This window comes from Benincasa hispida, chromosome 4 (genome assembly GCF_009727055.1).
Source record: "Benincasa hispida cultivar B227 chromosome 4, ASM972705v1, whole genome shotgun sequence".
Lineage (NCBI taxonomy): Eukaryota > Viridiplantae > Streptophyta > Magnoliopsida > Cucurbitales > Cucurbitaceae > Benincasa > Benincasa hispida.
Window position 1 is genome coordinate 53,806,230 of NC_052352.1, and position 12,177 is coordinate 53,818,406.

Genomic DNA, 12,177 nt, shown 5'->3' on the forward strand with positions numbered 1-12,177 from the left:
AACATGTACACACTTGTCCACAAGAAAATTTTAGACACATCCTAATCGTTGATAATTTCCAAAGCCAAAACCTTTTATCCTTTGTGTGTGTGTGCGATTCCTCCTTTAATACAAAACTCAAAAACTGACTTAAGATTTAATTAAGCTTCATAAATTTTCCCCCTAATCTAGCTTAAGCACCAACCATCAAGCATCACTACACTTAAGGAAGTAATACGTCCACTAAGATACCTTATTTCTATTTTTATTTTCAACAATGAAAAGACCCTAAACTTGCATCATTTTACCTAGGGGCACTAGCTTTCACACATCCACTATAGGGAACCATACCTAGTCAATGCCCAAGTATCCTAACTAATCACAGCAAAGGCAACTCTTTTTACCCCCATCCATGCATACACATTACAAGTTTACAATAAGAAAAAAATATTTCTTTTAAGCACATGAGTATACTCTTCACTTTATTTATTTATTTTTTTAAGGTAAAAATAATATTCTTTTCTTTCCTCTTAGTCTAACATTACAAACCATCATACAAGACACTCTCTAACCAGTGGGGCCTTTCGAGGTGACAACCAAATTGACTTAAATTAATGCTTTGTTCAGTTAGAGGTTCTAAATTAAAGTGGTTCGTGCTCAAGATAACAGAGGATACAAAGAAGAATTTAGAACGAAGAACGCTCAAGAGAGGATTATGTTATCCAATTTCTACGTCAAAGCATGGCATACATCATGAGTGATTCATCAACCATCATACTAAAAGAAAGCAACCAAAGAACACAATTCAATCAATCTCAACATTTTTCCTAACCAAAATCAACTCTTTTTTAAAATTTTCAATTTTTTTCAATTTTTCCTCAAAATCGACAATAACATGCATAAAACAATCAACTCAAAACAGCATGCACAAAAGCGCAAGATTCAAGCACAAAGTACGCCCCCACCTCAAACTTTAAAAAATGCATTGTCCCCAATGCATAACATCTAAAACAATCGCACAACAAATGAGTGATACAAGCCTGGGTAATGAGCAGGAATTCACGAAATTGGATGGTGAACTGGTGCTTGAAACCACTTGAGCATCATCTCCAACCTGAGGATCAAAACAAAATAATCATAAGATGGCTCTCTATCTTAAAAAAAATCAAATCAAATAAAAAATAAAATCAAAACTAAATTAAAACTATTAGTTTAACGTATTTAGCTAGACCAAGCCAAATTGATCATTCCTTAAAGTGCAAGTCCTCCACACATCACTCTTCATCTCCACAGTAATGTTTCAATCTCTGGGCATTAACCTTGAATGTCGTTCCATCTTTGCCATGTAGTTCCACTGCATCGTAAGGGGTGACATCCTTGATTACGAATGGTCCAAACCATCGAGACTTAAGCTTTCCAGGAAACAACCGAAGACGAGAATTAAACAACAAAACCCGTTGACCAGGAAGAAAAGCTCTAGGCACAATCCAATTATCATGCCATTTTGTCGTGCGTTCCTTATAAATCTTAGAATTCTCATATGCTTGGTTCTGAAACTCCTCCATCTCATTAAGTTGCAGCAATCTGTGCTTCCCAGCTATCTGAAGATCGAAATTCAGCTTCTTATTAGCCCAATAGGCTCGATGCTCTAACTCAACAAGCAAATGGCACACCTTTCCAAACACCAACTTGTACGGGGATGTACCAATCTGGGTTTTAAAAGCCATTCAATATGCCCATAGAGCATCGTGAAGCTTTAACGCCCAGTCCTTCCTGTTAGCTTGAACTGTCTTTTCTAGAATCTGCTTAATCTCCCTGTTAAACACTTCAGCTAAACTATTAGTCTGTGGGTGATAAGCTAAAGATACCTTATGCTTAACCCCATATTTAGAAAGCATCTTGTCAAGCAACTTGTTGCAAAAGTGAGATCCCTCATCGCTAAGCAGTGCTTGTGGGGTACCAAACCATGTGAAAATATTTTTATGCAAAAATTTAGCAATAACATGAGCATCATTTTTCCTAGTAGCAACCGCCTCTACCCATTTTGAGATATAATCCACTGCAATCAAAATATAAGAATACCCCTCAGAAGGTGGGAAAGGACCCATAAAATGAATACCCCATACATCAAATAATTCTACTTCTACAATTGGGGTAAGGCGAAACTCACTTTTCCTTGAAACATTTCCAGTACATTGTTGGGATTGGTGTCCTAATTCTCCCGGTGGTCTCGTAGTTTATATTCATTTTGTATACATATTGTTATTAATAAAATAAATTTTATTTTATAAGCATTTACTCAAATCCAATAAACTAAGATTCGTGGTTATTTCATGTAACTTAAGCATGTATGTGAGACATACAAGTGGATCATCCCTTAAGTAATAACCTAAATGGTCTGTAGTAGATGGATAAATGAGGGATAAGGTATCCCTGATGACACTATGGATATGGCTCACTTTATAGATGTTACAGGTGTTGTAAAGTGCTACAAATGATCTGATCTTGACCATTCATATGGAGACATGCGAGCAGGGTATCCTATACAAAGAGTTTGTAAAAGACTGAACCACGAGATTATTAGTCTCTTTATATAATGTCATTGATAATTGAGACTTACATTTCACTAAAATGACCATAGGTGACATGATCTTAATCCTGAGTGAGTTGGGAACTCCTGCTCATGAGGGTGATCCTTTGATTTGTATGGGTGAGAATGGCCAGATTGCCAACTCAACAAACGTACCATTTTAGGGAATCATCTGATTAGGGAGCTGGGAACTCAGCCACACAAGACAGAATTCACTCCTTCCCCGAAGCAGGGACAAGCAGATAAATTGCTCCCTTAAGGGCTGATTTCGGGTCTTGAACATAGTGGCCACACCCTCTCCTAGCTCGAGAGGACTTAGTCATGGTAGAACTATGACTTATTATTCATTAGAGCAATTAATGGTACTTGAGTTAGATGTAATTACATAGGGCAAAACGGTGAATTGGCCCAGTTGTACTTACGAGCGATTTGTGAAGGGTCATCGCACTATTGATTGGTCATATGGACATAGAAATATATTTGTAGTGCAAAAAGTGCAGCTGTCGATCTTTAATGGAGTAACCAACAAGTAACGGATGGTGAATCTCGTGACTAAAGAGTTTAATTAGTTATTCACGTACCATTGGAGCTTCAAGCTATAAGTCTATGAGGTCCCCTTGGTAGCTCAATGGGTTCAAGTTGAGAATCAGATTTTGGGTTAATTTGAAGTGTTCAAATTAACAAGAAGAAATTCAATTATATGTGATATAATTGATACAATGTATTTGATACATTATCATTGGAGGAATTAATATAAATATGATTTATATGAAATACCATAAAATAGAAAAAGAACTACGCTTTATATGTTCCATATGATGAAATACTAAAACTAGAGCATATACGATCGAGCTACGAGTTTACTATGTGATAGTTACTCGCTTAATCGTTGTTACACGATCGAGTAGAAAAGTTTATACGGTAGGTTATAGCTTGTAGAAATAAAAGCTACTGTAGCCTTTTATTTAGAATCATGAAGGCTAATAAGAAGAATATGTGTCAATAACACCAAGAATTCATATGAAAAAGTGAGCTTGCGTAGACCAGCACCAGAAATCCTCACTAACCTTATATCTTGCTTTATTATGCATCAAAGCGTCTACTTTTGCAGCCATTGCAGGAATTGACCACATGCGTCGTAACTGCATGCAAAGGTGCACAAAGACTAGTTCGCTGCATGGAATGTTGCATCCATAGAGTGATCATCGTAATGGAAGATTGATCGCCAAGTGGGTGGAATACGTTGACACTTCAGGAGAAACAAGCTTGAATGCATATCTTGGGAGTATCAACAAGATAAGGTGATGCTGACATTTCCCATATCGCGACAAAGGTAGCAGTGAGTTAGAACGCAATCATCATTACTGTCTGCATTTGAGCTCTATAAATAGCGCCTTGGACCTTCACTTCAATGAATCTGAGTTTCTGCCTTAAGGCAGATTCTTGTGATCACAGATGAAAGCATGAGCAAGACACTCTTTGAGGATTCTTCACCTCCACAGCCCCTTCCCAGTGACGACCAGAGTTTCGCCGGAGATAGAGCTCGAGAGAGACTTCTCCACCATCCATCCATGGCACCATCAGCAGCCTTGACACATTTAGGATGAAAAGCAAGAGATTACTTGCAACCAACCCTCCACCTCTCCTCTTATCTCTATATTGTATTACATTTTGGCTTAAGACTAATACATTTTGTAATCAATGCATCTCTTAGTTCTTTAAACACCATGTTCTTCATCTTCTTCTTCTTTATCATCGTTTACATCCATCGGTTAGTTATCAAAGGCAGTCGCATACTCAGTCATGCGGCCTAGAGATAGGACGCATGTAGCAACCCATCGAGAGGTGTGCATTGTGCAAGTATAGTGAGTTAATCCCCTTCGCTTGGTGTGAGGCTGTCGTAACGCTTGTCTATGAGTTGATTAGCTCCAACTAACTACCTGAGAGAGTAGGTTGTGGAACACACTAAAGCAAGCTAAGCTTTGTCCTCAGAGATAGGAATGATCTTATGCTCGACGCAACCATGCACTATAGAGATATAGGCATGCAGCTGGCCACCGAGAGGTGTGCGATGCGTTAGTGTTGCGAGCTAGGATTACTCAAGCGACCTAACATAATGAACCTTATTATGCATTAACAGTTGCTGCATCTCTACCAATTTTCATAGTTAAACTTCCATTGCTCAATCTGTTTAGTTAGGAGTAGGAGTAGTGTGTAATCCTTTAACTTGTGTCTTTTTACTTTTATTCATCACTTCACAAACATCATTGAGTTACAAGTCCCTGTGTTAGACCTCGGATCATCCCGAGAAACTTGCGTTCTCGTTATACTTGGTGAGAAAGCAAGAAAATTTATGACAGGAACGCATGGTCATTGCAAACATGCTTAAACGCATATTGTATATTTTCTAGTCCAACGCATGACCATCGACACATGGAGATTAACGCATAACATAAACAAGCATATTTTTCCTATCTCCTTTTTCCAACCAACAATACGCTTCCATCTTCTAAACAATCGAGTATTTCGTCTATACGATAGACAACATTCATCTCCCACTTACTCGATCATCTATCTCCTACTTTCCTCCATCCAAAATCATACAGAGCCCACAACTCTTGGATTCTCAGACTGAGAATACCAAGGTAACCATTGTGGTGTTGTTCTAATTTCGTTCAAAGATCGAGTTGGACGATTCGGATCGATTTTCATTTAGACGTTCGTTGAGATCATGTTCTTATCATTGCATTCGAGTTCATGCTGATTGAATGATTTGCTAAATGATCGAGAGATACCTGAAGAAAGGTTCTTCAAAGGTTTGCATACTCTATCCCTTGTATCTTCATATTAAGTAGCATGTTTTAATTTCTGTTTATGCATAATCTATTTTCGTTAAGACTATAATTATTTGTGTTCATTCTGAATCGGATTTTGAATGATCCGCTTCCACTCACAGGATGTCTATTTAGATTTTCTTCAATTGGTATCAGAGCAAGGTTGTTATGATATTCCAAATTCCATCGTTGTATTGAACTTCTTTTATAGTCATTGTGGGTTTTAAGTTTTCTACAATGCATTTAAGAGAGAAATGTGTTTGTTGATGTGTTGATGGATGTTTATGAGATAATTGCCTCTGTCTAAATCTTTCTAAGGGCCCCTGCATTGGCATAATTAACATGTAATCGAGTCTTTATTCAAAGTGTTTGAAGTGTTTTGAGTCGTTCGTGATGAAGCTTCGAAGCATGAAGATATTTTTCTCATTGAGGAAGAAGACCAAAGGTTGGTCGCATCATGTAGCCCAGGCTAAACGATCGTTAAGATTTGGCTAAACGATTGTGTAGAAAAATTCCACCTGATCGTGTAGTATTTACTAAACGATCATATAGTTGATGCTAAGCAAATGAGTAGAGAGTTTACTCTATTGTGTTACATTGGCTGCTCGATCACGTGGACACTTGAGGTAAACGATCGCATAGAGTTTTTTATACTCTTCGTTTAATAGGCACGTGCACTAAACAATTGTATAGTCCAGCATACTTCATCGCATAGTCACTGGCTACTCAATCACCCGGTATACGATACTTGACGCTTGCTCCGCGATCGTTTAGACGATCATGCTTCATCGCATAGTTGTCATCTACTTGATCATTTAGTCATGCGTTACACAATGTGCGTTGTACAAACGCGTGACCTTCATGCTTCATCGCATAGTCATAGGCACTTGATCCATGCTAAACGATCTTTTATGCTCGTACAACATTGCTAGACGATCATGAGGAGTTGTTACATGATCAAGGAGATGCAACTTTGCCTGGACGGTTCAAGTCCCAATTCGCCTGTTTGAACCGGTGGACTCAATGCTCTTTGTAATAGTTAGCTTTATTCTTTCGGACTTGAGGCTAATTATCTCGATCCATTAACTTTTATCTAATGTACATGAGATGTACGTTTGTTTATATGCCATAATACGTTTGTTTATATGCCATAATGTGTGACATATAGATTTAAAACCTACGTTAGGTTATGCATTTTATTCATGCATCATCCTTATATTATAAGTGTTATAATATAGTAGATCGCATGATGAAATTACATTAAAGCATGCTCATGCATCATATAATATAAGAGTTATATTTATGCAGGCATTAAGCATATGCATGCATCATCTTTATATTATAAGTGTTATAGTATAAGGGTGTATAAGAGCATGTATGCTTGGTCCATTGCTTTGTTATATAAGTGTTATATACAAGTAGTAATGAATGAACAATGCATGGAGCATGACACTTAGGCTTATTTATAAGAGTTATGAATACCTTGTATGTGTTGTTTCACATTGTGGATGGTTTTAGTTGTTTCCTTTTATAAGAGTTATAATGGAAATTAGAACTAAAATCAATAAGAAAGAGTTGCATGCGAACCTAGGTTTAATCTTTTAAATCGGTTTAATAGGATTAATTGATTTAAATAAAAGATTAAATTTGTACTAAATCTATCTATAAGAGACCTTTTGTCTAAGGCGGGTTCTGGCTAGGCTGGGGTATTTAGGCTGACGAAAATGGAACACTCCTACCTGTGAACCTACCTGGAAAGGTGAATTAGATAGATTTGCTACAAGCATGCAACAGTTGATCAAAGACTTCATTAAAGTGTTTAATGAATGATGATCAAAAGTTGTTCAACTTTCCAAAGTAAGAGTTACTTTTGGGCAAACCTAAAAAGTCACTTAGTTAAAATAATTAGCCATGTTTTTTTCTAAGTAAACGAAATCCTAGGTTTTAAAATACTCCGTGGGAGGAAAAGATATATGTGATGTGTCAATTCCACTCACGTTTCTCCCTTAATGTTCATACCATGAGATTTATGCTTGGCCTCGTGGTGCCCTGGGAGCATCACCCTTTGAATGGTGTTTGCATGAGTCAATATCAAGGTGAATGGAGAAAGTATTTATAGTAAGTGGGTGAAGGATGTGTGTCAACATGTCCTGTAGTCTCCTTCATTGATTTGCACCGTGAGATCTTCTTGCACGGCCTTGTGGCGCCCTGGGAGCGTCCCCCTTCAGATGGTTTATGCGGTTGGTCGATATCAAGGTGAACTCCAGAAATGGATAGGGTCGCTTTAGTTTTTGCCCCAATTGGATTTTTCCCTTCGGATTGGCTGCTTGTAGTGGAACTCTAGGATCTAAAATAAAGGGTCACACTTACGAAAAATTGTTAAGCAAGTTAATGATTTCTTGACCAAATCAATGATGGCTAATTGTTATAGGAACAAGAGTTGTTCTGGTGTAATGATTAGTTGAGAGTGTCTCAATTCAAAGGAGGGATAAACTGACTACCCTTTGGTGGCTTTTGTCCTAAACCACTAAAGCGTCATTGTAAAACTAGATGTCACATGGGGTTCATTTAGATTTTGCTAAACCAGATTGGATTTGTTTTCAAGAGTATTTGCTAAATTCTAATGTAGATCAATGTGTTTGTTTTTTCAGGAACATGTCATTGTATGATTTTCCGTTAGTTGCCTTTTCTAATTTGATTGATAACATACATTGGAAAGAGTCTCTTAAAACATATTTTGTGGTAAACGGCCTAGAGTTTGTCATATAAATAACTTGTATTTTTATAAGTTATCACAAATGCTCGTAAGTACAGCTGGTCAATTTACCATTTTTCCCCTGTAGATACATCTAACTCCTTAAGTACCACTGGTCCCTCTAATGAATAATATCTCATAGTCCTACTATGAGTGGACTACTCTCGGACCATGAGAAGATGTGTGGCGCCACATCGTTCAAGCCCGGAATCAACCCTTAAGGGAGCAATCTATCTACTTACCTCTGCTTCAGGGAATGAGTGAATTTCATCTTGTTTAGCTGAGTTCCCATTCCCCAATAAGACGAATATCCAAAGTGGTATTTTGAGTTGGCAATCTGGCCACTCGCACCCATGCAAATCAAAGGACCGCCCTCAAAGGCAAGAGTTCCCAACTCACTCAGGATTAAGGTCATGTTACCTATGGTCATTGTAGTGAAGTGAAGTCTCTGTCATGAACGACGTTATATAACGAGACTAATCACTTTGTTGTTCGATCTTATACAAACTCCTTTGTATAGGACGTCCCCGCTCGCATGTCTCCGCATGAATGATCAGGATCAGACCATCTATAGCACGTCACAACACTTGTAACAATCTACAAAGCAGGCCGCATCCGTAGTGTCACCAAGATAAGGTTTCCCTCCTATATACATATACTACAGACCATTTTGGTTCACTTAAGGTATGATCCACCTGTATGTCTCCACATATATGCTTAAGTTACAAAGACAACCTGGGATCTTAGTTTATTGGTTTGTGGTAAAGCAAATAAAACATCTCATGTTTCATAGACTAAATGAAGAAAATATCTCATATTATTACATCACAAACATTTGTTCAATATAGGTGTTTACAAACTACAGAACCTAACAAGATTTTAGGGCATCATCCTCAAAAGTTATTGGAAGTTTTATGGTAACTGTGAGAAAAGGAAAATTGTTTTCCAAATCAGTAAGTTGATGATTCATTCGGAATATTCTCACAAAAAGGCTATCAAGTAAAAGGGTTTTACTAAGTGATACCATAAAGAGCATACACGATCGAGTTACGAGTTTACTATACGATAGTTACTCGCTTACTCGTTATTACACGATCGAGTAGCAAAGTCTATACGATAGACTTCATCTTCTAAACGATCAAGTATTTCGTCTATACGATAGACAACCTTCATCTTCCATTTACTTGATCGTCTACCTCCTGCTTTCCTCAATTCAAGATCTAACTCTTGGATTCTCACACTGAGAATACCAAGGTAACCATTGTGGTGGTGTTCTATTTTCGTTCGAGGATCGAGTTGGACTCGATTGAGATCGAGGTTCATTCAGACATTCATTGAGATCGAGTTCTAACCGTTGCATGCGAGTTCGTGATGACTGAACAATTTGCTGAACGATCGAGGGATATGTGAAGAAAGGTTATTCAAAGGTTCGCATACTCTATCCCTTGTATCTTCATTTGTAAGTAGCATGCTGTAATTTCTGATTATGCACAATCATTTCCATGTAGACTGTAATTGTTTGTGTTCTTTCTCAATGGGATTTGGAACGATCTGCTTCCGCTCACTGGATCTCTATTTAGATTTCCTTTAGAGTTTTGGCTTCACCATCAAGGAACCTCCTATATTTATAAGAATAGATAGCTTCCTCTTTCATGAGTGAGGGGACACAACTGTGAATCTTATCATCATTGTTATCTTCACGAAATTATTTTGCCTTCAAAGTTCTCATCTTTCTTTCATGTTGATCGCTTGTTACCTTCAAATGATCAAAAACAGATGTTGAAGGTTGATTTTTCTTTCATGTAGAGATACTTAGCCTTTCGAAGATTAAAGTTCGAGTGGAAATAGACATTGAACATTGATTTTCTTCTTCTTTCATCGCCATACTCCATCTTTGGAAAACTGAAGATCGAGTAGTTGAAGGCTAGTCGGACCAAAGAGTGTCGAATCCCTTTGACTAGAACCAAATACTGTTTTGTGCCTACGCAAACTTAGTAAAATAGTGCAGTACAGGTTGAATCATAGAGACCACACGAAGTTCCCAATTAAAGAACTTATAGCACAATAACTAAAGGGGGGTTCGTGATTGATGGTTGTGAATTAAATATAAAAGCGTGAAATGATGAATGCTAATGGAGGAATGAAAGCACAAGTGTAAATATCAATTAAATGAACATTCAACTTGGGTATGAGAGGTCTTTCCTACTCTTTGTTACTTAATCATTGATTATCCTTTAAATGGAAAACATGCAATTCTCTAATTCGTACTTAGCCAGTCTCATTTAGAATCCTAAATGGAAGTCCTTAAAATCATAGTAATCAAGAGCCTAAATGAGAAACCCTCCTAAAATAAAATTAATAAGAATTACGATTAAGGACATGCTAGGTAAAACAACCAATTTCTGTTGTCTAACCATCCTAATAACTACCTACCTAATAACTACCCATCGACCTAAATCTCTTCTATCGCTTGAATAGTTACAACATTAAGACCTTTCAATTGTACCCCTTACTATTCTAAATTCACTTTCATGCAATTTCAAATAACAATCTAAATTATTGGATCCAGCAAATTAAATTCTTTCTCGAGACATCTAATTAACTTAGGTTCATTCAATTAATGGCTAGTTAATTAAAAGCATTAAACACAAATAATTTAGAAATCCATGCAAAATCAATCAATTGTAAATTCAATATTCAAAGTAACATCCCTAAAATCCATAAACACCCTAGAATAATAGAGTTTAGCCATGCATGATTCTGATAACAGTATTCAACAAACAAACAATCATTATGGCGAAAAATAAATTAACAAAGAAGAACGATCTCCCCTTAATAGGTTTGAATCCCAATTACGATCTTCTTGACTCTCACCACAAATACCGGATTGTTCTTCAATAAAACTGCACGATCGTGATCAATCTTCCTATCACGATCAATCTAGAAATTCTTTCATATTGACTCTCAATCAAAATCTCGAGTCTTCCACCAAAAACGATCAAAATTTATCTGTTTCGGCTCTTGTACGGGTTAGAATTTAGGTAAAATCTATCAAATTTGACTCTCTCTTTTTCTTCCTTTTCTTTTCCTCTCCTCGACCTGATGGCGCGACGCTGTTATTTATAATAGGCTCTCAATGTTGCAACGTTACAAACCAGTGTTGCAATGCTAGCGTCATGCCAGCCACCTGTCAAAGTCGTAGCGTTGCAATGTTGCCTTGTTTCCAATTGGTCTTGGGTCTATAGCGTCAGGGAGTAGTGTTGCAATACTATTCCAAGCTGGCTCCCCCGAATTTCCTTCCAAATTCGCCTCTTTTCTTGATCTTGGGTCCTTAGTTCTTCCTAATTCCATAGCCAACCCGTAATTGCTCAAATTTGGAGTTTTGCCTCAAATTTTTTTTTTTATCATTTTCGCACAAATTGCTCCTGATGCTTAGTTTCCTAAAATTACTCAATAAACCACGTCAAACTAAACAAAACTAGCAATATTAGTTCTAAATTTAAAGATAATAAAAGAACTTTTTAGATGATTTTCACCACCCCAAACTTAAAACTTAACTAGTCCCGAGCAAAGAAAAGAAAGAAACACAAAGTAGGAAAAATAATTAATACTGAAATGAAAAAGGTTCAAGGCATGCATTCTTCTATTCCGATTTCATTAGCTTCTTAACATATATCACATTCATCCACAGAAAAATTCAGACATATCCTAATCGTTGAGAGTTTCAAAAGCCAAAACTTTTTATCCTTTGTGTATGTGTGTGACTCCTCCTTTAATTCAAAACTCAACAACTGACTTAAGATTTAATTAAGCTTCATTTGTTTTCCCCCTAATCTAGCTCAAGCACCAATTATTAAGCATCACCACACTCAAGGAAGTAATATGTCAACTAAGGTGCCTTATCTCTCTTTTTTTTTTTCTCACAGTAAAGGGCCCTAAACTTGCATCATTTTACGTAGGGGCACTAGCTTTCACACATCCACTGTAGGGAATCATACCTAGTCAATTCCCAGGTGTCC

General features: G+C 37.1%; 1 protein-coding gene across 1 annotated transcript; it reads right to left on the bottom strand.

The window, feature by feature from the left end:
• Nucleotides 1-1,253: 1,253 nt before the first annotated feature.
• On the bottom strand, nt 1,254-1,706 carry LOC120076251. The gene has a single exon (XM_039030018.1). The coding sequence runs from the start codon at nt 1,704-1,706 to the stop codon at nt 1,254-1,256; it is 453 nt and encodes a 150-aa protein (XP_038885946.1).
• Nucleotides 1,707-12,177: the final 10,471 nt, after the last annotated feature.